Raw genomic sequence first — 27,760 nt, 5'->3', positions numbered from 1 at the left:
AGACGTACCGCGGGTTTTGCCTCAAAATTTATGGGCGTAACGAGGAGTTCCGCAGCAGTCAATAAAAGAGGGTGGAAATGTGGAGAGGAGTCAAAGGTAAATAAATTGAATTCACTCTTTTTGGTTTATCGAAATGGTGTTTTTGTACTTTTTTTGTCATTTTATTCGTTTTTTTGCATTTTTTTTGTTGAATGTATTCACAAAACGCTTACATTACGCTGAATTATGCATATGAGACCCGAGCTAACTCGTCAGAACACACGTATGATACATTTTCATCGTCTTCGATAATATTTCTAGGGTCGCTACGACTCACTAGGCGTCAAATTCACGGAAGAGAAATATTCCTGAATTGCGAATGACTCAAGTCACTGGGGATATTGTACAGAGGGTGTCCCAAAACGGATCAATTAATAATAATAATAATGAGAATGATAGTTCAATTACCTTTATGAATATTAATAATTAATGATAATTTGTTTTCCATCCAAGAAATCAATAACAAAAAACATTCAGCATTTGCAAGTGGAGAATGAAATGTTCAAAAATAAAAAATTATGCAGAAAAAAATTAAAAATAATATTCCTCCCAAAGTAGAATCCGCAGTATTCTTCATTCAAAAAATTTTCAAGTCAAATTCTCGAAGAACATGACCTTGAATTTCATTCTCAAATTCAAAATTTTCCCTTCCGTTTGTTCATTCATCCCCGCAGCACAATATTTCTCATTTTCTCAGTCACCTTCATGATTTTTTTTCTATTGTGTATTTCCACTCTGAAGGTATAACCACATACTTATGCATTATTGTTCAATATGTACACAGCTGACGCAAAAGAATTTCTCAGGGATTTTTACGCATGTGGAGTTGGCGCTCGTGCCGCGGGCGAGGGCTGGCCAACCACACGAGTAAAAAAACCCCATAGCAACAGCGCGGGACAATTTTTTTCGCAGTGATTTTCAAGTTTCGGAGTTGGTAGAATTATGTAATACCAATTCACTAGCGAAACGTTAAAACGGTTCAAGTTGATTTCAACTATTGGCCAGTTTTCTATAAATATCTCAGAATCTAAAGGAGATAGCGAAATTTTTGTGATGACCTTTTTGGTAGCCCTCAGTTCGCTCTACAAAAAAGGTCCTACCGAAAATCTCGGTATCTCCCCTAGATTCGGAGATATTCCTCGAAAACCGTTTTACCGCTTCGCTACTGAATCCCCAGACAAGAAATCTTGAGAAACGACACAAAAAAATAATTTGGTTCTCCTGCTTGCACTGACAATAAAATTTCTTGGATACAACTGAATGTGTTTTGCAACGAAAATCAAATTGTCAGCACTAGGTTCAATTTTTTTTTTGAAAATTGTTAACTTGCGATTTTTTTACTTCAGACAAGACTTATTTGGGAAAATATTCGTTTTCCTCTCAGTGTGGGAGTGAGAACAGATAATGAATGCTGATTTTACTTCAATGAAAGGCACTGTATAGTGGAGAAACCATTGAGCTTTTAATTCCCTCAAGGTGGAATCGTGAGATGTTCCGAGGAAACTCGATCAGAGTCTTTATTTGTCTAGCTTTTCACCCTCTACAAGTGGGTCAATTTGAGTTTATTGGTGTTCGCTAAAAATTAAGTCGCCAGTACAATCGATAACGTTTCTCTTGAATGAACGATTCACCGAAGTGGGTGATTCACGATGAGACGGAAGTTAGTGCAAAAACTATTGTTCAGTTGTAAATTGATGGAATGAGACAAGTCAATCTCATTCACATTTTAAGTTTCAAAGAGATGTTCATCGAAATTTAATCGACAAGTTGAGTTGATTCATCTCGTTTCACCATTTCATGAATAAATTTTTATTTCAGAACTCAATGAAAGGAGGTAATTGACTCGATTAATTATCTTTAAACACAATTTGTGCGAATTTATTATGATTCGTTAGGAAAGTGGTAAAACTTGATGAAACAACTCAGGGAAATTTAAATATTTGAGGAATTTTTCTAGCTCTCTCTTCGCGTTATAAAAAAGATCCTCATGGAAACTTTATCACTCTCTAATTTCGAGATATTAATGAGAAAATTCAGTAGTGAAAGGGTAAAATTGTTCACGTCGATTCAGGCCTCAGCTGAATTTTTTGAGAATATCTCCGAATCTAAGGGAGATAGCGAAATTTTCGTGATGACCATTTTTGTAGAGCGATTTGAGGGCTACAAGAAAGGTTCTATCCAAAATTTTGCTATCTCCCCCAGATCCAAAGATATTTTAAAAGAACTGATCTTGAACTAAAAATGACGCAAATGAGAGTTAGGTGAAAGGCACCTCTTCAATCGGCAATATCCCCCGACCGAATGATTCGATTTCAACGAGTCCCATCTCATTTTAAAGCTCGAAAAAGAACCCGAAAAATGGGAGAAAAATCGGGAAATTCCACTCAGCCGTTCCCAAATTATTCGCAATTCAATTTTACCCCTCCACAACTGAACGAATTCCAGTCTAAATATTTTCCAACAATTCATGCGTGGGATTTGATAATTGAATCAAAGTCAAACGATTCACACTAAATATCTACGTAATTATTATTTTCTCTATACATTTTTGGGTCGTTGTTGTCTCCAACGATCCCCACCCACCCATTTACATAAACGCGAGATGAAGACTTAAATTTAAAAAGTAAATCAAGGATATGATAGAATCGTACAAAGTATAAGTAACAATGGTATAAGTAATGATATATCCAAACTGTATTTATATTTTTACATGTTTTCACTTGCAAGGATTTTTCTTCTAGTGCAATTGTGTCTAACCAAACTCCACAGGAGAAAAAATGACTGAAGCAGTAGTTATTCGTCACGAAAAAAACATGGTCTAATGATCTGTAAAAGGATATTTAGCCATTCGCCTCCAGTTAACCGACGAAAGAAAAATAATCATTGTGCTTAAAGTTATTCATACGTAATATGATCAAAATAATAATAAAATAATTACACCGGAGCCAATTAAACTCCCACAAAGAGAAAGAAAAAAATCTTACGATTAAACTTAACTCTAGGTGATACCAATATCTATCTCTAAATAAACAATTTCAATAAATCATATTCATTTTTCGTAATAATCGTACATGTAATGTGATTTCATTGTTGAACCAGGCAAACCCAGGGGGATTACTACAAACTGTTATGATTATTCAGACAGAATTTAATTGATGATGAAGGGACACAGCCTGTGGTGGTGGGGAACATTCCACCTTCTCATTGATACGACGAGGGAGTGATTTTTCATCAAGGGGTAACAGAATGCCGCTGGTATTTCCTGGTAAAGCTGTCGAATTTTTGGAGACCGAGGCATTTTCATCTCCAGGAGACGATGGTGAGGGTCAAATTTGGTTTGGGTTAGAGAGATGTTAATAACTTTGAGCAGGAAATCTGTTTGACAATTTCGAGGATGCGCTAGCCTTCTGTTACCCCTTAAGGGGAGAGCGTGACGTTTGATTTGAAAGTTCAGGGGATTTTTTTCTACTAAAAAATGAGAAAAATCGAGTTCTAGGTTTTTTCATTGTAGACGTGTGGCTGTAAAGCGTAAAGTCTGCAAAATAGTCGACGAAAATAAAATGCGAGCTTTTTTGAAAATTCCAATTTTTTGATTTTTTAGATTTTTTTAGTCTGAAATGATAGAGACGATAATATGGTAGTGTGATGTAAATTGAAGGGCATGACATATCAATAAACAATTTAAAATTTTTTTTGGCAATTCTCATGAAAAAAAAATAAAAAAACTGGAACTAAAAAACTCAGATTTTTTTCTTCAATGTATTGCGTGGAAACCAAAATTTAAGTGAATCCATGAAAAATCCTGGTGAGGAGACTATTTCAAAGATTTTATCCCGGTAATTTAATGCCTGGAAAAAATTGGAATTTTATTTTTTCCCATTTTTTTAGTATAAAAAAATATTAGTCACTTGAGGCTTTGAAGATCGATCAAATATGCACAAGAACAAAGAATTAGACTGAAAAAACTGATTATTATTAGTTGTTTTCCTTCAAAATGTTTAGAATAACAATTCCAAATTATTTTTTTTAATTTCAATTTTTAATTGGCCAATTTCGTTTTTATTTAAATAATTAACTAGATTTTCTCACTTCTTATTTTTGCTGTTATGTGCAACAGATGAACAATATTGACTTTTTTTTTTTTCCAGAGCCCGATGAAGCTAAAATAATTTAGCGAAACGTCGCACTGGCAATTCCATCAACCTCGTAATTATTTCTGCAATATCCCCTGACTTTTCTTATACTGATTAACATCATGGAGATGAGAACAATCATTAACTGCAATTGTTATTCTTTTTTTTTCAATTTTTGGAAAAAGCACCTCCGCAGCTGAAAAATTGGACCCATTCTTCGTTTTTATACACATGTAATCCCTCCACCACCCCTGGACTTTCAAAACCACATTGGTCCCCCCCCCCCCTAAAAACAACAATAATGTTCCACTTTTGAGAAGAACGTTAATAATGAACACAGAAATTAAGCCACGGTACGCAGTATTAAAATTGTACTCCTGTCCGCTCAATCATGATTCTGATTAACTTCGCCAACTGCATATTCCGACGAAATGTCTCCAAAGAAAACCGACAACTGAATTGTCAAAAAATCATTCAGTAATCGTAATCCTCAGTGAAAAAATTTCCCTCGAAACTCGAGTTAAGCCACCAGATACCGAGGGAAAAATACTAAAAGAATAAAAAATTGATTGGATGAATTTCCTCAATTTTACGTATCAATTCATTCGAGAAACAAAGAAAAGAAAAAAAACATACGGAGCGGACCAGCCTGCGACGTGTCTCGTTGTCTATTCGATGAAGGCGATAAGAGAAAGAAAAAGAAATATACATAACAGTCTAAATCAACGGACACGCTGTGTTTTTTGAGCTATCTATAATTGCATATATTCATCCATTAATTTAAAAAGCCAACAAATTGTTAATTAATATCACTTATTTCGTAGTTATTTTTTTTTGTTGCATATATAATACGCCTCCCATAATTACTATCATTAACTTGTAATGTACAAAACTAATCATATGGTAGCTTCCAATATATTGGTTACTCGATTTATTACCCAATTGTAATGTGATTATTTCTACACTTATTCGTGTGAAGCCCTCATGAGGCGACAGACTCCAATCCCTCATCGTTCACGTCTGAATTTCAATTTTTAAAAAATCATTGCTTCGAGGAAGAATTCATGGAGATTAACGAGATCTCTGGAGACGATTTTTTTTTGAAAATTCTTGAAAATTTCTGAGGAGAATCTGTGGCTCGGTGACTAGGCTGTCATTGGCAGATGCATTACAATAATTTTATTAATGTCCTTTTCATTTCACTGGAATGGTCTGGAAGCTGACATTTAATGATTCAATAGTCATTTTATCGTACTCGTTTGATTTCTATTGCAATAGTTACTTCGTCATTGTTAATTTTTTGGATTTTGTTTAACTATTCAATTATTCGTGGAGAAATCTCGAGTTTGCACCGGCCAATTAGTGAATTATAGCTGTCAGTAATTTCCCCGGGAATACCGTGAGAATTTTCCCAACCAGAGATTGTTAAAACTCCCATAATCTTCGACAATTCGAAAGATTTTACACACATGATTGAATCATTTCGGCAGTTTCATTCGCGATGAAAGTGCGGGTTATTATGCAGTTATGGCATGACACGGAAGACATCAAAAATAAAAAAAGACATCCCTGGTATTTTTAATGAATTCATCAAATGAGCTCGAGGATTCTCAATCTTCTCTCGTAATGATGAGTGTCAATGTTCTTTCCTCTCATGAATTTTTCGAGTTAAAAATGTAAAAATATGTCGTCTGCCTTTATTTATCAGTGTGCGTCTTGGATAAAAACAAGTCGCACTTTCTAGTTGTGAAAAAATTTGTGCTTGATTGAACCAAGACAATTTTCAGTTTCGTTCTGCTGTGTTTCACAGACGTTATTAAGCATTCATTCAGCCTCATTGACTTACTTTTCTGCCGATTCCAAGCATAAAGTTATTTCAGTTAAAAATATATATGTGATATATATTTATGCATTCATCTGAGGAGATTTAAACGCAGCCAAGAACCAGGAGGTTCTCCCCTCCTTTCATTTTTGGGATTCTTTGTTGGTCGTAGATTTAGGCACCTCCTGGGGCTTTGTGAACGAGCCTGAGTTGTGCCTGCTTCTGGACTGCTGTTTACTGAGATCGCGACTGCTGGACGAGGCTGAGATGGCATCACAAATGAAGAAAAAGACATTCCTGGTGTTTTCAATGAATTCATCCAATGAGCTCGAGGATTCTCAATCTTCTTTCGTAATGATGAGTGTCAATGTTCTTTCCTCTCATGAATTTTTCGAGTTAAAAATGTAAAAATATGTCGTCTGCCTTTATTTATCAGTGTGCGTCTTGGATAAAAACAAGTCGCACTTTCTAGTTGTGAAAAAATTTGTGCTTGATTGAACCAAGACAATTTTCAGTTTCGTTCTGCTGTGTTTCACAGACGTTATTAAGCATTCATTCAGCCTCATTGACTTACTTTTCTGCCGATTCCAAGCATAAAGTTATTTCAGTTAAAAATATATATGTGATATATATTTATGCATTCATCTGAGGAGATTTAAACGCAGCCAAGAACCAGGAGGTTCTCCCCTCCTTTCATTTTTGGGATTCTTTGCTGGTCGTAGATTTAGGCACCTCCTGGGGCTTTGTGAACGAGCCTGAGTTGTGCCTGCTTCTGGACTGCTGTTTACTGAGATCACGACTGCTGGATGAGGCCGAGTCATTGCGACGTTTTGCGTTGGAATGACCAAGTCTGCCGGAGCCGAAAGAGCCTGTGCGATTGCGATATTGAGCGAGGTTCACTGAGGCCGACGATTGCTTCTGGAGGCCAGGGGCTGGGGCTGCGCCAGAGGTGGGGAGAGTCACTGTGGATGAACCACCCGAGAGACGACGTACTCTACTCGTTGGAGAGGCTTCACCGCCACTTTCAGAGACACTACGATTCCTTCGCTTGTTGGCGACGGGACGCAGGTTGCTACCGAAACCCTGGAGCATCTCGTTTATTTGGGGCTGGAGAAGAAGTAATTAATTAAAGAATTATTCGATTATTTGAGTTCATGAGCTGCATTTGAGGAATTTTTAGGTCCTTTTTGGTGTTTCAATTTTATTCATGATGAAGGATTTTAGGAGAGAAATGAAAAGAGATTGTTCGTTTTTCGTGATTAATTAATAGTCCAGGATTTGATTTATTGAGTTGTAAATTTGTGAAAATTCCGTGATTTTTTTTTTCGTTTTGGGGGGAAAGTGTCAATAGACAGTTTCATTGGAGACGAATATTCTTTGACAATTGTTTATTATAATTGTTTAAAAACATTAAAGTTTAATTGAAGTTTCAATTAGAGCTAAATTTTTTAAGGATATTATAGAACAGCATTTCACTGAAGAAAAAATAGCCAAAGTATTTGGATATCCTTAAATCATTGAATTTCAAATAGATAAAAAATTAACAATGAATGGTATATCGAATGGAAATAATTCGTTTCTTCACGAATGAAAATACACCAAGGACACTATTTATGTAACCGAAGAAGAAAAATACCTCAACAACTCGGAAGTCCTCAATATTTTTGAATTTCGAGAGATATTCCTCAAGTTTTGGCTCCACGTGTAACTTATCAGAATTCTTGTAGTACTTCAGGAAAGCCCAGAATTTTTCTAATCCATACAATTGACCTGAAAGCAGAATTATAATTTCAGAATTGTCTCTTGCGGAGATAATAATCTTATAAATGAATTATTGGAATATCCTGTGGTCTACTTTCAAACTCCATTCATCGGTCGTGTGACCTAATGGCGTCAGCGAATCCACAGATTTATTCTAGCACAATTCATCTGACTCGCAGAGAATTATTCAATCTGTTGTACAAGATGTTTGTGCATAAAATATTCAATGATTTAGTGAAATTAGTTCGAAATATTTTCATCAATTATTTCAAATGATTAAATTTTCCGTTATTGACATGTTCAAATAATATTTTTTTAATTTAAAGTATTCAAATACTATTTTATTTATGACTTTTGACGACTCGAAAATAGTGAAGGGTCGAAACATAATTCAGATATTCATTTGTGCATAAAATATTTAATGATTGAATGAAATAATTGCAAAATTGATTTATCAATGATTTCAAATCGTAAAATATTTCTCAATTGAAATGTTCAAATAGTATTTCTTTAATTTAAAGTATTCAAATACTATTTTATTTGACTTTTGACGACTCGAAAATAGTAAAGAGCCTCGAAAATGTGAAATAGTACTAAAAATATTCCTAAAAATTGATGAATTATGAGTTCGTCACTTCACTATTGCAATAAATCATAAACAATTTAATAATTGAATGAAATAATTGCAAAATTTATTCATAAATTACGTCAAATTATAAAATTATTCTCAATTAAAATGTTCGAATAGTATTTCTTCAATTTAAACTATTCAAATACTATTTTATTAATGACATTTAACTACTCAAAAATAGTAAAAAGCCACGAATATGTGAAATAGTACTAAAAAAAATCCGAAAAATTGATGAATTGTTAATTTATCACTTCACTACTGCAACAAATCGAAAAACCTTCAACTCACCATTCTCATAATCGACGATTGTCTCGTACTGAAAGTCTTTGTACAACTGTGGTCGGAATTTTCTCTCAAGACCATAGCTGTAGTAGCGGAAGAGACACTCGAGGCCATAACGATAGCCCTCAACAGCGTCCTCCTTGGCGATAGTTCTGAATTCCTCGTACATGGTGCGATTGAAATTCTCTCTCAGGAAGAAAGACCAGAAGCGGAACAACGTGTTCATCTCCTGGGATTGGCCAATACCCAATCTCTTTCGCTCTGTAATCAATCACATCTGATTAAATATCTACTGATAACTCCAGGGGAGGAATTGTTTGGGATTTTGAAACTTCAGATCTGAATTTCTCAACAGGAATTTCTTCAGTCGGGAAAAGAAGACAATTAATAATTGGAATCATCATTTGATATTTGATAATTCTTCAATTCAATGCAGAATTATCACGTGAGGAAATAAATTGGTGAAATGTAACAAAAAATTTTAATTATTGATTTTTTTTATTACACACTTGAACCAATTTCAAATAAATAAGATCTCACGGTAAATATCAATTATTTCTTCTTGAGATACATTTACTTGAATCAAATGAAACAGTCCTTGGCGTCAAGTCACACGTATTCACCACAAAAATGGAAAAGTTCTATTTTTTTAACCTAATATAATCTCCAGTCGAGAAATTTTCTACTTTCATGAATTGATCAAAAATACGTAGCTAGGAGATGATTACATTGAGGAATGAATTGAATGTTGTTTTCTCGAATGAAACCGATGTTTAAATTGAGCTTTCCGTACATCACATTGAACGAAATTTGTGATATCCAAGTTTGTGTTGAATTGCCGTAATCTGTGATTCTGTTATTCTAAACTAATGCGATTTTTTTTAGTCAAGAAATATAAACTTCTTTCAACTCAACGACATCTTACTACAATCTCAAAGCTTTTTCCGCGTAACAATATTCATCCAGATTCGACATACGAAATGCTCACTTCAATTATAATTTACTTGGAACACCGTATGATCGTGTTGATTGAGATAACAACGTATTTAGTCATGAGAATAATTTTGATTTTTGAGTAAAAGAACGAATTTCTTGAGTTGGCAAACTTTTGGCTAGAAAGAAATCAAATACTCTCATTATTGCGACAAACAAAAGGAACTTCAATTCTAGAGAAGTTCAATTTCTCCCAATCAAATGTATCTCACGAAGAGATAACTGGTATTCCCCACGAAATCATGTTTATTTGAAAATTAACAACCAAATGATAGTTGGTTCAAATAAAATTCTCTTGATAAAATTAATTTTTTCTGCCAGTGTAAACTTAGAGTGGCTCCACTCACCTTTTAGACACCTCGAATGGTACTTGTGATACACTTGCTGCGTGAACCCATTCTCCTTCAACAAAGCATGACTGGGATGTTGGAAGGTGGGTAACGAGGAGGGCTGGCTCCCGTAACTGCTGGCGAGATATCCCTCATTGGGGCTCGTACCAGCACTGCTCCCAGTGGAGTAAGTTCTGGGTCTGTGCTCTCTGACATCCATGATCCAGCCCACGTGGTGCTCCACAGGGGGATTATTGCTGTGTCGAGTTTTTCGTTTGCGTGGTGTCCTAGGATCGACCGCTGGTTCGTCCTTAACAACAGCGAAGAACCTGGGAACAGCGCCTCCCCTTCTTCTGCAGGCACCACGCTGTCTCTCGTTCAATCTCTTCTCGCCCTTGCGATCGCGTTTGTCAGGGATTGTGGACTGTGTAGGCAGTGATGAAGAGATCTCCATGTCCTCTGAGAATGGCGGAGGCGGTGGTACCTCTGGGTTCGCTTTCCTGGGGGCCTTCGGGGCCATTTTCTCAAATGCTGCCTGACTTATCACGTTCACTGTCTTGTAGCTTCCTATCGACGAGGACGAACCTGTGGTAATTCAAGTTTCAGGGATAATAACAAAGAAAAAAAAAAGAAAAAAAAAAGAAAAAAAAAGAAAAAAAACATTTGAGAGAAAGTGAGAGTCTTCAGATTTTATCTTGGGAATTAATGCAGTAGCGAAGTGGTAAAACAGTTTAATCGACTCATCTCCCAGTTCAGTTTTTGATGAATATTTCCGAATCTAAGGGAGATAGAGAAATTTTCGTTATTATGTTTGTTGTAGCTCTCAATCGGCTCTACGAAAAAGGTTATAACAAAAATTTTACTATCTCCCTTAGATTCCGAGATATGCATTGAAAACTGGTCAATAGTCAAAATTGACTTGTACCGTTTTACCACTTCGCTACTGAATTGATAATCAAGTGAATTAATTAATGGTAATTTAGAGGTTGATTCATTGAGTTGGAATATATTGTTAGAATTTTTTTTGGAAATTAATTGACCGCTTCATGGTAATTTACAATATTTTTACTTTTATCTGAAACTGAGAAGATATTTACGCTCATATTCGAAAATTTGAGGAGATTGAGTCGTGTTATATGCCGCAAATATTGAAATTTCAATGACAGTTCAAATGTCCCAATCAATTTTAAAAATAGTAAATATAAAATTTTAAATTGAATTTATGTGATAATTAAAGTTTCAGGGATTATTAGATGAGAAAGTAAGAGTTATTCTTCAAATTTTATCTCAGAAATTAATGGGAAATCAACGGAATTGTAGAGGGGAAAATAGTCAATTAGTAAATGGACAATTAATGCCAATTTAGAGGTTGATTCATTGAGTTCAAATATATTGTTTGAATTTTTTGTAAATTAATCGACCACTTTTTGACTTTGATTTGAAACTGAGAGACTACTTAAACTCATTTTCGAAAACTGGAGTAGATTGAGTCCTGCTATATTCAGCAAATATTGAAATTTCATTCATAGTTCGAATTTCCAATTGAATGTAAAAAATAATGAATAGAAAATTTCGAATAAAAATAGTGAATTAGAAAATTGGACGGGAAAATGGACAATTAATGCCAATTTAGAGGTTGATTCATTGTGTTCAAATATATTGTTAGAATTTTTTGTAAATTAATCGCCAGCTTTTTGACTTTGATTTGAAACTGAAACATTACTTAAGCTCATATTCGAAAATTTTAGTAGATTGAGTCCTGCTATATTCATCAAATATTGAAATTTCATTCATAGTTCGAATTTCCAACTGAATTTTAAAAATAATGAATAGAAAATTTCGAATAAAAATAGTGAATTAGAAAATTGAACGGGAAAATGGACAATTAATGCCAATTTAGAGGTTGATTCATTGAGTTCAAATACATTGTTAGAAATTTAATTAATTAATTTGAATTAATTTAACTAATTAACAGCTCCGTGGTAATTCTCAAAATTTTGACTTTTCTCATTTTTAATTTCATCAAAACAGTAATTCGATATTACAAGAGCATTCACTTCATAATTCATTCCACGAAAATAATCTTCTATTTCAAAAACAGAACGGAAACTTATGCCCATATGTAAATACTTGGCTGAAGGCCCTATTTTTTGTGCATTTTTCTTACAATAAACTTTGTTAAAAATTAATCAATTAATCCTCTACATGAAATATTACGAACCGTATCGCTGTCCATCCTCTGTCCAGAGGTCCTCCTCGTAGTAGAAGAGACCGTCGTTAATCGCTTGCTCCAAATCCTGGGTCATTTTCACTCGCGTTGTCCAGTCACCTGTGCGATCATGACCCTCGTGCTTTGGAATTCGCGAGGTGGTGACAACTTGCGAGCTTGGGGCTATCTGGGTGACGATCAGGAGTTTGTTTATGTCACCGTCTGACAGCTCGTAGTCATCGTCATCCTCCGACCTTAATACAGCATTGAAAATCATTTTTAAGGGGGAATTCAACAGGTCAGGGGGTGGGGGAGGGCGAATAATTGTTTTCAGATCTTAAGATCGCAGCACGAATTATTCAGCCGGGAAAAGAAGACAAATGTAATGGGAATCATCATGTGATGGGGGTGGCAATTGGAAAAATTATGGAAATTATTTGATTTTTATTTGATTTTAATGGAATTTTTTTTTTATTGTAGGGGAGGGTGGAGTAAAATGGATACTTTTGACTTTTTTTAAATTATTCATAACTCAGAAACAAATTTATCAATTGAGATCAGTTTAGGCTCGCCACAAAGGGAATTGTTCTTTGTATTGAAAAAAAATAATTAAAATTTATCAACTTTTCAACCCCTTATTAACATTTAAAAAAGACAAGTGTCCGTTTTACCCCAACCTCCTCTATATTTAATGGAAATTCAATTTTTCATTTCATTGTAATTATTTAAAGAAGGGTTTTCAGTTGTTGTGCGTCAAATGATGGGGAAAATTTCAGAGGAAATTTTTCGGATTTGCTGCTAGTGATGGCAAATAATATTAGATTTTGACAATAGTAAGAAGGATTATCTCCTTATATTGTTCGAAGTTTCACTATATTTAACAAATTTAACATATAAAATTTCATAACTAAATTTTTCCGATTGATGGTAAATAAGATATTCGATAATATTGAAATTTAATTTTTAGGTAACAAGCTAATTCTAAATTTAGGTACTTGATTTTTCGATTATCCAAATAATCGTCAATCTTCCTACCTAAATTATTGGTTAATAGATAATGTTAATTTGAATGTACAAATTGATGGTTAATTTAATATTAAATTTTTTTAAGAATCATGTTAAAAATTGACAACTTCACAATTTAACGGGAATTATGATTGATGAATATGTCCATCACTGTTTGCTGCTTTCCAATGGAAGTTTTGAATCGTTCAAATTTGAGTTTTGAATTTTTTGTTTTATCGACTCGTTTGATTGGCTGTCGGGGACAAAAATTTTCATTACAGTTTTCGCATCTAAATGATCCCCGTGAGATCCGTTCTGGGACACCCTATAGACAGCACCATCCTTCCATTTGATTTATACAAGAATGTTCAGAAGAAATCTGACAGAATTGATTAAAGAAGGAATATAATTAAATTTATCTGAATAATATAAAACGATAAATTATATGCGATTGAATAAAATGATGTGCAAAGACCATTCGAAATACACTGCAAATTTATTAGCAACAATAGCTTAGCATAGCTGAAAACAAAGGAATTTACCACTTGTTTTTCTGGTAATCTTGACAATCACGAAAATGACTTATTCGATTTTTTAATAGTTTACGTCATCACGTGGCTACTGAAATGATTATCGTTATTGTGGGGATTATGATTATTGCTAAGCTGTTATGGTTCTTCAGCCTTGAAACTTCTGTTTCTGAAATGACATTCAGATGGATTTTATTTGTGGGGTAGTGTCAATGATAAATATCAGTAATAGTAATTTATGGCTTTTAGAAGTGACAAAATGTCACGGATTTTATCGCTCGGAAGAAATAGGAGCAGGAGTGTTCCATTATTTGTGTGGAATTTAACGGACATGCGCAATTTTTGTCATGTTTCAATGTCGAATATTTGTTGTTGGTGATAACAGTATTTTTTCCATAATTTTTCCAGCTCGCTCAATGATTTAGTTTGATATTTCAGGGTGAAATGACAAAACAGGATGAGTCTCTGATGAAAATCTCTCAATTTAGGAGATTTTTATATCATTTTTTCCTGAAACTCATCATTCGCTGCGATTTCCAGGTATTTTAATCAATTTCATGATGAGGTTTTGAAAATACCATTGAAAAAGTAAAAGAGATAATAAAATTGTTATGAGAACAGATGCAAAACGGATATATTTTCAACTGCACTGCTATGCACTGTACAATTTTTGCAATGAGAATGATTATAAACAATTGATTGAAAAAAGGAATATCGAATCTGACAGGAAAAAAGGCATAATAACAGGGCATCAAGGTGAAAAAATATTGAAATTTCAACTGATAATTCAATTGAATTCCAAATTTCTCGAGTTGCAGAAAGATGAAAATTTCCTAATATCCTTGAATTTTCAATAAAAAAATGAATATTCAGTAATAAATTAAACTGTATTGTCAATAAATTGAAAATTCGAGAGTATATTCACCTCAATTTCTCTCATTTCAATCAATTTTTATGAAATAATTCACCCAAAAATCCCACTTTCCATTCATTTTTTCATCAAATTGTCAATTTTCAATGACAAAACCCCCTGAAATCTCCGCCGAACTGTCAAATAAAATTTTTCAACAGTATACAATCGATCAATTTTATTCCACACCCCAAGCATTCATAACTAAATTTTTGAAATCGTTCCGAAAAACCTATTTTCTCTAAAAAAATTGACTCATCTTATTTCACCACTTCATACTAAGAAAAAATAATGAACTTACCATTCTGAGAAGGCGTTGTGTCGTCCTGTGGGTGGAGGAGTATCGAGTTCCTCATCGAACTGAAAGTCGAGTTCCTCTCGCTCCTCCTCTTTATGCTGATCACTTTTGGAATTGGCCTCAGGTTTGCCCCTGGGTGGCTGTTTAACCCGCCTCTTGACTTCCTTCCAGACATCATTGGCAGGCACCTCAGCCTCTCCATTCACCTGAACCCTCGGGCCCTTCGACGGAGCTGCAGCTGATGCTGACGAATTTTGGCTCAATTCGTTTGCTTCGCTCTGCATCACTCTGACCGCCTCCTGGGACTGACTCTCACTGCGATTGTGCGACGATTCAGACGTTTTTTTAATATTATTATTCGAGGACTCTTGATCCTTCGTGGAATTACCAACCGAGGGATCAGTATTTGACGCAACATTAATGGGAATAAATTCTGGTACATCGGGATTAAGGGTCTCACCTATGGACGAGGACACACTTTCACATTCACTTAGTCTGGACGGGACTATGACGGACTGGAGGACACGAGGTAGTGGTGGTGTTGGAATTGTGGTTAGGGGTGTTGCAGCTGGACAGAATTGGGGTTTTTCTGGTGCTGGAATCTCTGGACGAGGGATGGGGGGCTGGGAGGTCTCTGAATCGGGGTATGGGGGATTTGCTGATTCAACTGCTATCGGCCACTTCATCGGGTCTAGTCTTGTTCTGACCTGGAATTAGAGAACAAAAGGATTCTGTCGTAATTAATTTTGTTTTAGATTCAGTTAATTATCATCATTTAAATATTTTACATTTACTCAATTATTTACTTAATAGTTTTACATTTACTTGATTACCTTCATGATTTAAGTATTTTTAATCATTTTTTAGTTTGAATGGATTTTTTAAATTACTTAAACATCGTAAAATTTCATTTCGAACAGGAGTAAATTTATTATGAATTCAAGAACGATATTTGTGGAGTGAAAGATTTATTTTTATATCGATTATTCATGGAAAAAAGTCCCTGTTCTGAGAATTTTTGGGATTTTTTTCTTGTTTTTCAGGTTCAAAACACTTTTAAATTGGGAAAAATTCTTCAATTGGATTTTTAAAATCATTTAAACTTCGTAAAATCACAGTTAAAACATCAGTGAATTCAGTATAAATTGAAGAAAAATATTTGTAGAGGAGAAAATTCATGTTTTCTCGGTTTTGATTCATTTGCCTTGTTCATAAATTAGTTATAAACACCAATTTTTCCAATCTAAAAATCTCAAAAGTTTAAACAATTTCTATTATTCCTGTTCTAGATGAGAACATTTAAATTATAGAAGCATTTTTGCTATTTAACCATTCCAATACTCGAGAAGAATATTTTCAATTCAAAATTTTCAACTCAGAGTTCATTCAATTGACAAATTTAATAATCGAAAATTTTCAAATCTAAAATGTACTTCATACTAAACAACAAATCCACTTCAAACTGTGGAATTATATCCTCAATGTATAAATTGTGACGTAATCTACTTTCAAACTCCATTCATCGAGTTCCTGGGAACCCTAATGGCGTTAGCGAACTCACGTCGACTTTACTCTAGCACATTTCTGGCATCCAGTAGCTAGATAACGCAACTGAATGTCTTGTAACATGTGCAACAAAAATAATGAAATAATTTAAACTCATCCAAGTACTTTGGCTATTTTTTCTCGAGTGAAATGATTTTCCGGACATTTTACAATGATTTAAATATTCAAACTTTCCAGGTCTGAATTTGAATCTCGATATTGAACCGTTAGAAACTATTTTAAAAATCTGAAAAAAATTAGAGTGTTTACTTTTGGAGGAAGATTGACGAAATAATTAAAAAAGTGCAATTTTTCAAATAAATATTTTAAAATAATAATTCTGTGCAAAATGTACTTTGAATGACGTTGAATATTAATGATTTTGCCAAATTTGGTGATTGAAAATGGTTGAATATACAGTCTGGTCTATACCAAACTATAAAAGATACTTAGATATTCTCAAATCCAAATCAACCAAGAATTAAATCTATTCACCTTAAAACAGTTGACCATTTCCAATTTGTCTGACTCCAGAATCGATTCAATGACCAAAGCAACATCTGTCGTGAGCGCTTGGACTCGGTGGAAGGAGGCTATCAGCGTGATAGGCAGAAAGCCCTCGGCATCCATCTTACGACGCATGAAAAAGTCTCTCAACAGATTCTCCTCACTGAAGTAGTACTCAATCTGTTTCCTTATGTACTCTTTCAGTGTCGTTGTGTCGAGATTAACATAGCTCGTTGCATTGAAGAAAAACGTGCCCATGTAGGGCATCATGTACGATGGATCAGCATTATTGAACGGTTTCATCTAAAAATGAAAAAATGAAAAATCATCGTTATTGTGTTCCACGCAAAATACACTTCTTCATGTCATTTTTTTAATCATCAGAATTTGTTTTTTTATACTTCAAGAAGTTTTCAGAGAGATTCCCTACTAAAGATCATCATTATGTATTTGGGATTGGAAGTTATTATGGGCAACATTAATTTATGTCATCTTATAAGACAAATGGTAAATAAAAAACAAAACGGAAAATGAAACTTTTGGATTGGAACAATAATTGCCTGAATTTTCAAAATTTCTTATCATTTTCATTGTTGGAAGGTACTGGAATTTCCTTTTATATTCAAAAAATTATGATTCACTAATAAAAACGTGGAAATGTCCATATTTTTCTACTTGAAAAATTTTCTATTTGAAATTTTACGTAATTCGAGTAATTCTCTGATGTTTTAGGGGAAATTTCGGAATTCTTATTTTTTCCAACAATTATTATGAAGTGAAATACAATAATTTCAACCCTAGATCTAATGTATGCTGTAGGAGTATTAAAAATTCTCAAATTTTCCTTTATTTAATTCTCAAGAAGACCCAAGTGAGTTTAAAGAAAGTATAAATTTGTCTTATAAGATGACATAAATTAATGGGCAACATTAATTTATGTCATCTTATAAGACAAATGGTAAATAAAAAACAAAACGGAAAATCAAACTTTTGGATTGGAACAATAATTGCCTGAATTTTCAAAATTTCTTATCATTTTCATTGTTGGAAGGTACTGAAATTTCCTTTTATATTCAAAAAATTATGATTCACTAATAAAAACGTGGAAATGTCCATATTTTTCTACTTGAAAAATTTTCTATTTGAAATTTTACGTAATTCGAGTAATTCTCTGATGTTTTAGGGGAAATTTCGGAATTCTTATTTTTTCCAACAATTATTATGAAGTGAAATACAATAATTTCAACCCTAGATCTAATGTATGCTGTAGGAGTATTAAAAATTCTCAAATTTTCCTTTATTTAATTCTCAAGAAGACCCAAGTGAGTTTAAAGAAAGTATAAATTTGTCTTATAAGATGACATAAATTAATGGGCAACATTAATTTATGTCATCTTATAAGACAAATGGTAAATAAAAAACAAAACGGAAAATCAAACTTTTCGATTGGAACAATAATTGCCTGAATTTTCAAAATTTCTTATCATTTTCATTGTTGGAAGGTACTGAAATTTCCTTTTATATTCAAAAAATTATGATTCACTAATAAAAACGTGGAAATGTCCATATTTTTCTACTTGAAAAATTTTCTATTTGAAATTTTACGTAATTCGAGTAATTCTCTGATGTTTTAGGGGAAATTTCGGAATTCTTATTTTTTCCAACAATTATTATGAAGTGAAATACAATAATTTCAAACCTAGATCTAATGTATGCTGTAGGAGTATTAAAAATTCCCAAATTTAGTTTATTCAATTCTCAAGAAGACCCAAGTGAGTTTAAAGAAAGTTTAAATTTGTTTTATAAGATGACATAAATTAATGTTGCCCATTAATTTATGTCATCTTATAAGACAAATGGTAAATAAAAAACAAAACGAAAAATGAAACTTTTGGATTGGAACAATAATTGCCTGAATTTTCACAATTTCTCATAATTTTCATTGTTGGAAGGTACTGAAATTTCCTTTTATATTCAAAAAATTATGATTCACTAATAAAAACGTGGAAATGTCCATATTTTTCTACTTGAAAAATTTTCTATTTGAAATTTTACGTAATTCGAGTAATTCTCTGATGTTTTAGGGGAAATTTCGGAATTCTTATTTTTTCCAACAATTATTATGAAGTGAAATACAATAATTTCAACCCTAGATCTAATGTATGCTGTAGGAGTATTAAAAATTCTCCAATTTAATTCATTTAATTCGCAAGAAGACCCAAATGAGTTAAAATCCGTTCCAACATTTTTAATGAAATATCAAAGCTTCAATTTAAGCCCCATTTGATCCAAAATGATCAAACATTTCTCACTGATTTTGTCAGTTCCTTATTCATCTTCTGAATTCAATAAAATTGAGCCTGAATTTTCACAATTTCGAATCATTCTCATTGTTGGAAGTAATTAAAATTTTCTTGTATAATCAAAAAACTAACTGATTCGCAAATAGAAACATGGTAATGTCCTCTTGAAAATGTCTAATGTCCTCTGATTTTTTAAATTATCCATTGCTTATAAGTGAAGATAATTAATGCATTATTTATGTGCCCTCGAGGGATTGTGTGCCTCAGATTATAATAAAACGTGTTAAATCATACCTGTGAAAAATCCCCAGCATAGTCCCCAGAATAATCAACATCCTGTCTCTGTCTGTACCCTCCACCTCTCGATGGACCGCGGCCCCTGCCGCCTCTTCCCCTGTAACTCCTCCCTCCCCGACCGCTCTTGAAGCCATATCCAGGCCTCTCGTGTTCCCGTTCTTTCCACACCTCCTCACCTGGAGTGAAACAAGCATTTCGCATTAATAATATTCTCACAAACTCAACCTGTCAATGTTCAAGTCTCAGATATTTCAGTTCTACTTTCGTTAATCTTCACTGATTTTTCAGAGAGATTCCCTACTTTGATGTCATCATGTTAATGAATTCAGAAAAAAATTAATAAATAACAATTTTAGTGATTTTAATTTTTTTAATTTGAAGGATTTAATTTTTTTAGTGAAAACCAAATACTCACTCTCACTACTTCGTTCTCTGTGATTTTGATGCTTGGGGGAACGGTCTCGTTTCCCCCTACTTTTGGCAATGTCAATTTCCAATGGCACCCATTTTTGTTTATTTACTACAAAACAGAATATTAATAATACAAGGGTTAAAACAACACTCATTCAACTCTCTGCAGAAATTAGTGAATTATATTTCGGAGGTGGGAGGGATTAAAATTATTGAGAGATTATTCCACGAGTCAAATTGTCGATTTGTAAAACGAAATAAATTAATTCAAGTGGAGTTTGAATTTAATTGAAGATCAAATTATTCACGAAATGTCTTATTGATCTTAAAAATTTAATATAATTGGGCTTGATTTTTTAAATTCATTATAAAAATTCAACATTGCATGCAATTGAATTATCACTACGCTGAAAATTCAGAATAATTAATTCTCTCATTAACAAACTGTTGCCACATGGAATCCAATAATTTCCACCCCTTACCACCAATTTATTCTCCAGAAGTATTAAAACCCCTCAAATCTGGTGGCAAATTTCATGTCCAAAAAATAATTTACAGGTTTTATCAAAAAATCGTAACGCTTACTCTTCTTTTTTTTGTCATTGGCATCAGTGTGCTCATCACTGTCATCCTGACAGTGATTTAGCTCTTTATTCTCCTGCCCCTTGCTCTCCACACTGCCGGCACTGCCTTCCTTAGAGTTACTAGGCTCTTCAACACCGTTTTGTTTAGCCGTTGGGACCGGCGTTTTGTTCTAAACCAGAATTTATCAATTACCTTCTGCGGAAAATCGTCAACTTGGAAAAGTCCCGAGAAATGTTGAGGAGAAAAAGAATGTCTCAACGCAATTTGTGCAATTTATGCAGACGATAAGTTGGCAGAATATTTCGCGTTTAATGTTGATTTAGCAAAAATTCTACACCTGCAGGCTGATAACGTAACACTGCTGGCTCTAGTTTTTGCGTCACTCGGTCGTATGGCGCGGGTAATTGCCCGACAGTGGGAAAAGAACGATAATCAAGATGATACGAGTGGGAGAGAAAGGTGATATAAAGGGAAAGGTACCTCGCCTTGAGCTCCCAGAGACGGCCAGTCTCCAATATCTGTGAAGTCACTTGCCTGAAAAATAAAAAACATCACAATCTCCATGAGTATTTATTCATTAGTCCAGATGTTGTCTGACGCATCGTGAGGGTAGCTCGGGGGGATTATTTAGAGGCGAAAACTCGAATGAAATATTTGTCTCCGGCGCTTCGTTAAGGAGTTATTCGTCAAAGCAAAAATCCACCGCAAATCACCCTCTTTTTGAAAGTTTATATCTCCTTTCTCACTCGGGCTGGCGGAATGAAAATGATGGCAATCGATTGGGCTTTTAATGCACAATGATCTGGAAAAAAATTGTTCCTCTATCATCATGCCCGGGTGAGAAAAGCCGTAATGAATTTCAGAAATCAGAGTCAACGTAAAAAATTCATATCAGCACTCCCATTCAATATCGAGGAATGAAATTGATTGAAATCGATTGGACATTCAATGCCATCACCCCTCTGCCTTAAATGGGAAAGGGGGTATGATCTCTCTATCGGAGAATAGCGTTTGATTGGCTGTCCTTTTTTTCTTGAGATCGGCCGCGCGTGCTGCGCACGCACCTTCTCATCTCCTCACGTAGAGGCGCTTCGGTTTCAATCTTACGGTTACGCTTATTCGAGATTTTCGAGATATTTCGAGATCGATTGCTTTTCTACTTTTTTACGATGGGATAACTCAGAAACAAAGCGTCGGAGACAAAAATTTCAGTGGTTTTCGCATCCAAATAATCCCTCGAGACACCCTCACGATATGTAGGATCCGCTTTGGGACACTCTTTATATACAATTCTGTTATTTTATCTGAGTAATGAAGAAATAAAATTTTGAATTCATCAGCAACAGTTAAAGTAGTACAAGCATGACTTGAATTTTGAAGATTAAAATCTGAAATAAATTCTAAACGAAAGTTAATGTGGATAGACACAATCTAGTTGCGTATACGCTCAATCGACAGTCCAGTATTATTGATAGTAATTCAGTAGCGAAGTGGTAGAGCGGTTTAATTCAATTTTGACTATTGACCAGTTTTCAATAAATATCTCGGAATCAAAGGGCAATAGCAAAATTTTTGTTATAACCTTTTTTGTAAAGCCGATTGAGAGCTAAAATAAATGTAATTACGATAATTTCGCTATTTCCATTAAATTCGGAAATATTCTTCAAATACTCAATTGGGAGATGAGTCGACTTAAACCGGTTTACCACTTCGCTATTGAATTAATCTAGAAGTGCAAAAATACCACAGTCTTATGAGAAAATTATCAGTGGTGAACAATTTTTTTTTATTGCAAAACGCAGGCTTCTGATTCATGACAAGAAAGAGTGGTTCAAGGAAAAAATGTCACGAGAGAAATTGTGTTTTAATATTTTCACCTAAAACCATTAACTAATTAGATAAAAATTGGGAATAAAAAAATATGAGTTCAATTCTATAAATTTTTCTTACCTTTTGATTATATTTTCTTCTGTCTTTTGGTGCCTTCACAATTGTCGGTTGAACAGCAGCGGCGGGGCCGTTTTCTGAAATCATAAAGAGATGTGTAAATCACTCATGATTTTCGAAATCGAAATCCCCGAAAATTACGAATCTGCGATAAAATAATTTAAATCAACTTTATAAAAATTTCCCCATCATCCCACTTTCGTTTCCAGTTATTCAGCAAAATTGGAGTTTAACAATTCTGTTATTTTGTTCCACTCCCTCGCAATTAATTTAATTCTACCGAACGACAGGAAAGAATGAGCATCAATAATACCTATCGTCACATTATTTTTCCGTTATCATTAAAGAAACGTCAGACCCCCAGACAAGTTGTAAACTATTCATGCAATCGCGTGAAACGTTTTTAATGCTGTCTAAAATTTAATCGGCGACCTTCGACCAACAGAAATACGTCACGAAAGACCATATTTTTTCCTCAAAAAGAGGGTATTTCAGATAGCAACTTTGGTTGGAATATTAAGGGGCAGAACACGTTAGTAGGTCATCCACACGGAGAGAAATATTCAGTAAAAATTAGGGAACTCACAATTCGCTTACTGATTACGGAATCTACTCAGAAAATTTAAGTGACGGTATCTAGTCCACACGCAATTGAAAGCCCGAGTCGTAGACCCGAGTTTGTAGCAGCGATGTCAGACAAGATATGAATGTTTTTTTGGGCTCAAATGAAAGAGCGGGTCGAGAAATGACGTGCTAGAGCCTCTAAACATGACAAATGTCTCTAAAGATGATATCTGTTTTCAATTGAAAAGCAGAGTTGTGACATCATTGTCTAGGAGGACAATGGGGTCTAGGAGTATGTATAGAACATTGGGGTCTAGGAGTCTCCCCTGGTTCAAAACCATCTTTAGAGGTCCTAGCACGCCATTTCTCGACCCGCTCTTTCGTTTGAGCCCAAAAAAACATTCATATCTTGTCTGACATCTTTGCTACAAACTCGGGTCTTCAACTCGGGCTTTCAATTGAAGGCCCGAGTTGTAGACCCGAGTTTGTAGCAGCGATGTCAGACAAGATATGAATGTTTTTTTGGGCTCAAATGAAAGAGCGGGTCGAGAAATGACGTGCTAGAGCCTCTAAACATGACAAATGTCTCTAAAGATGATATCTGTTTTCAATTGAAAAGCAGAGTTGTGACATCATTGTCTAGGAGGACAATGGGGTCTAGGAGTATGTATAGAACATTGGGGTCTAGGAGTCTCCCCTGGTTCAAAACCATCTTTAGAGGTCCTAGCACGCCATTTCTCGACCCGCTCTTTCGTTTGAGCCCAAAAAAACATTCATATCTTGTCTGACATCTTTGCTACAAACTCGGGTCTTCAACTCGGGTTTTCAATTGAAGGCCCGAGTTGTAGACCCGAGTTTGTAGCAGCGATGTCAGACAAGATATGAATGTTTTTTTGGGCTCAAATGAAAGAGCGGGTCGAGAAATGACGTGCTAGAGCCTCTAAACATGACAAATGTCTCTAAAGATGATATCTGTTTTCAATTGAAAAGCAGAGTTGTGACATCATTGTCTAGGAGGACAATGGGGTCTAGGAGTATGTATAGAACATTGGGGTCTAGGAGTCTCCCCTGGTTCAAAACCATCTTTAGAGGTCCTAGCACGCCATTTCTCGACCCGCTCTTTCGTTTGAGCCCAAAAAAACATTCATATCTTGTCTGACATCTTTGCTACAAACTCGGGTCTTCAACTCGGGCTTTCAATTGAAGGCCCGAGTTGTAGACCCGAGTTTGTAGCAGCGATGTCAGACAAGATATGAATGTTTTTTTGGGCTCAAATGAAAGAGCGGGTCGAGAAATGACGTGCTAGAGCCTCTAAACATGACAAATGTCTCTAAAGATGATATCTGTTTTCAATTGAAAAGCAGAGTTGTGACATCATTGTCTAGGAGGACAATGGGGTCTAGGAGTATGTATAGAACATTGGGGTCTAGGAGTCTCCCCTGGTTCAAAACCATCTTTAGAGGTCCTAGCACGCCATTTCTCGACCCGCTCTTTCGTTTGAGCCCAAAAAAACATTCATATCTTGTCTGACATCTTTGCTACAAACTCGGGTCTTCAACTCGGGCTTTCAATTGAAGGCCCGAGTTGTAGACCCGAGTTTGTAGCAGCGATGTCAGACAAGATATGAATGTTTTTTTGGGCTCAAATGAAAGAGCGGGTCGAGAAATGACGTGCTAGAGCCTCTAAACATGACAAATGTCTCTAAAGATGATATCTGTTTTCAATTGAAAAGCAGAGTTGTGACATCATTGTCTAGGAGGACAATGGGGTCTAGGAGTATGTATAGAACATTGGGGTCTAGGAGTCTCCCCTGGTTCAAAACCATCTTTAGAGGTCCTAGCACGCCATTTCTCGACCCGCTCTTTCGTTTGAGCCCAAAAAAACATTCATATCTTGTCTGACATCTTTGCTACAAACTCGGGTCTTCAACTCGGGCTTTCAATTGAAGGCCCGAGTTGTAGACCCGAGTTTGTAGCAGCGATGTCAGACAAGATATGAATGTTTTTTTGGGCTCAAATGAAAGAGCGGGTCGAGAAATGACGTGCTAGAGCCTCTAAACATGACAAATGTCTCTAAAGATGATATCTGTTTTCAATTGAAAAGCAGAGTTGTGACATCATTGTCTAGGAGGACAATGGGGTCTAGGAGTATGTATAGAACATTGGGGTCTAGGAGTCTCCCCTGGTTCAAAACCATCTTTAGAGGTCCTAGCACGCCATTTCTCGACCCGCTCTTTCGTTTGAGCCCAAAAAAACATTCATATCTTGTCTGACATCTTTGCTACAAACTCGGGTCTTCAACTCGGGTTTTCAATTGAAGGCCCGAGTTGTAGACCCGAGTTTGTAGCAGCGATGTCAGACAAGATATGAATGTTTTTTTGGGCTCAAATGAAAGAGCGGGTCGAGAAATGACGTGCTAGAGCCTCTAAACATGACAAATGTCTCTAAAGATGATATCTGTTTTCAATTGAAAAGCAGAGTTGTGACATCATTGTCTAGGAGGACAATGGGGTCTAGGAGTATGTATAGAACATTGGGGTCTAGGAGTCTCCCCTGGTTCAAAACCATCTTTAGAGGTCCTAGCACGCCATTTCTCGACCCGCTCTTTCGTTTGAGCCCAAAAAAACATTCATATCTTGTCTGACATCTTTGCTACAAACTCGGGTCTTCAACTCGGGCTTTCAATTGAAGGCCCGAGTTGTAGACCCGAGTTTGTAGCAGCGATGTCAGACAAGATATGAATGTTTTTTTGGGCTCAAATGAAAGAGCGGGTCGAGAAATGACGTGCTAGAGCCTCTAAACATGACAAATGTCTCTAAAGATGATATCTGTTTTCAATTGAAAAGCAGAGTTGTGACATCATTGTCTAGGAGGACAATGGGGTCTAGGAGTATGTATAGAACATTGGGGTCTAGGAGTCTCCCCTGGTTCAAAACCATCTTTAGAGGTCCTAGCACGCCATTTCTCGACCCGCTCTTTCGTTTGAGCCCAAAAAAACATTCATATCTTGTCTGACATCTTTGCTACAAACTCGGGTCTTCAACTCGGGCTTTCAATTGAAGGCCCGAGTTGTAGACCCGAGTTTGTAGCAGCGATGTCAGACAAGATATGAATGTTTTTTTGGGCTCAAATGAAAGAGCGGGTCGAGAAATGACGTGCTAGAGCCTCTAAACATGACAAATGTCTCTAAAGATGATATCTGTTTTCAATTGAAAAGCAGAGTTGTGACATCATTGTCTAGGAGGACAATGGGGTCTAGGAGTATGTATAGAACATTGGGGTCTAGGAGTCTCCCCTGGTTCAAAACCATCTTTAGAGGTCCTAGCACGCCATTTCTCGACCCGCTCTTTCGTTTGAGCCCAAAAAAACATTCATATCTTGTCTGACATCTTTGCTACAAACTCGGGTCTTCAACTCGGGTTTTCAATTGAAAGCCCGAGTTGTAGACCCGAGTTTGTAGCAGCGATGTCAGACAAGATATGAATGTTTTTTTGGGCTCAAACGAAAGAGCGGGTCGAGAAATGACGTGCTAGAGCCTCTAAACATGACAAACGAACGCCCACCTGACATTTTTAATACACTCACACCATGAATTTAAAGTGAATACTGCACAAAGAATGAATGTCATCCAGAATTTATTTCTCGTCAATAACTTATGATTATAAATTTCCTGTCACCGACTGATAGAACTCAATAGTTAATTAGTTAATTCAATACTCCGGCCCGAAGAGACTCTGAAAAAAATCACGTATTTAAATGTGACGAACATTCTCTTACGAGGATCGGAGGAAGACTGATTTATCGGAGTATTTTCTAAACGTCAGTTGACTAAAACAAGAAGAAACAAGAATATTTTTGCAGCTGTCCCCTCCGAATTTTCTTGGAATTGAAATTTCGCAGAAATAATCCAAATAAATATCTCTCATACTTGGAGTATTAGTGTTTTGTGTGTTTTTGTTTTCCTTTCTATGTACCAATACATGAGTAGAGGTCGTTTTATCTGAGAAAAATGACGGATTGATGAGCATTCAGAGGACGTCGAGCGTCCCACCCATCTTCGCGCGTCGCGCATCCTCCCGCGCCTACCTGGTGGACCATATTTCAGCAACGGATTGATGGATTTTGATTTAAAAAAAATGATAATTATTTATTACACAAAAAGGAACAACTTTTGTCATGCACATTTTCTTCTATTTGCCAATGTTTCCCATAAAAAAAACCACTTAATTTGTTTATAACTATTAATTGCACGCACTTACATAAAAAATACCACCGGATTCGGATTTCTCATACCCGAAGACATAAGAAAACACCTCAAAACCTTACCGCACTAGAAGTGCACACGGGAAGGGGGTATTGCGTGTGGACTAATCGTAATTTTTCACATGAGATTCAGAAAAAAATTACGAAACGCTCTGGAAAAATTCCGTGACAGTTCCGTAAAATTTCCCACAGCCACATTTCGCTTCGAAATTACGGAAAAGATACGTAATTTTTATTGAATATTTCCCTCCGCGCGGGTAATCGAAGGGATTGAATTCCAAAACCACGAGGTTTCGGGTGACTTTCAAATCCACTGCAAGTCGATTTTTCAACTTTCGATACATCATCCGACGAACGCAATCCAATTTACATTCGGTACGATAACAATATTCGGCCT

At 35.3% G+C, this 27,760-nt stretch overlaps 1 protein-coding gene across 3 annotated transcripts in view; it reads right to left on the bottom strand.

Moving 5' to 3' along the window:
- Positions 1 to 2,543: 2,543 nt before the first annotated feature.
- Positions 2,544 to 27,760, bottom strand: part of LOC107048437 (la-related protein 1) — a 40,699-nt gene continuing 15,482 nt past the window's right edge. For 2 of the 3 annotated variants that reach the window (XM_015271597.1, XM_015271599.1), the window contains exons 2-13: positions 22,541 to 22,614; positions 21,071 to 21,124; positions 20,591 to 20,759; positions 20,010 to 20,114; positions 19,592 to 19,770; positions 16,983 to 17,297; positions 14,946 to 15,649; positions 12,212 to 12,453; positions 10,009 to 10,575; positions 8,675 to 8,929; positions 7,631 to 7,764; positions 2,544 to 7,101 (exon numbers count right to left, since the gene is read on the bottom strand). In XM_015271597.1, the coding sequence (XP_015127083.1) occupies positions 6,688 to 7,101; positions 7,631 to 7,764; positions 8,675 to 8,929; positions 10,009 to 10,575; positions 12,212 to 12,453; positions 14,946 to 15,649; positions 16,983 to 17,297; positions 19,592 to 19,770; positions 20,010 to 20,114; positions 20,591 to 20,759; positions 21,071 to 21,124; positions 22,541 to 22,614 (3,212 nt within the window). In that variant the 3' untranslated portion in view covers positions 2,544 to 6,687. The remainder of the gene's footprint in view (positions 7,102 to 7,630; positions 7,765 to 8,674; positions 8,930 to 10,008; positions 10,576 to 12,211; positions 12,454 to 14,945; positions 15,650 to 16,982; positions 17,298 to 19,591; positions 19,771 to 20,009; positions 20,115 to 20,590; positions 20,760 to 21,070; positions 21,125 to 22,540; positions 22,615 to 27,760) is intronic. The other variant, XM_015271598.1, reaches the window with a different exon arrangement.

This window comes from Diachasma alloeum, unplaced genomic scaffold (genome assembly GCF_001412515.2).
Source record: "Diachasma alloeum isolate Michigan unplaced genomic scaffold, Dall2.0 Dall_scaffold_00192, whole genome shotgun sequence".
NCBI lineage: Eukaryota > Metazoa > Arthropoda > Insecta > Hymenoptera > Braconidae > Diachasma > Diachasma alloeum.
Note: the sequence above shows the minus strand (reverse complement) of the source record. Positions and strands in the feature narration are given on the sequence as shown.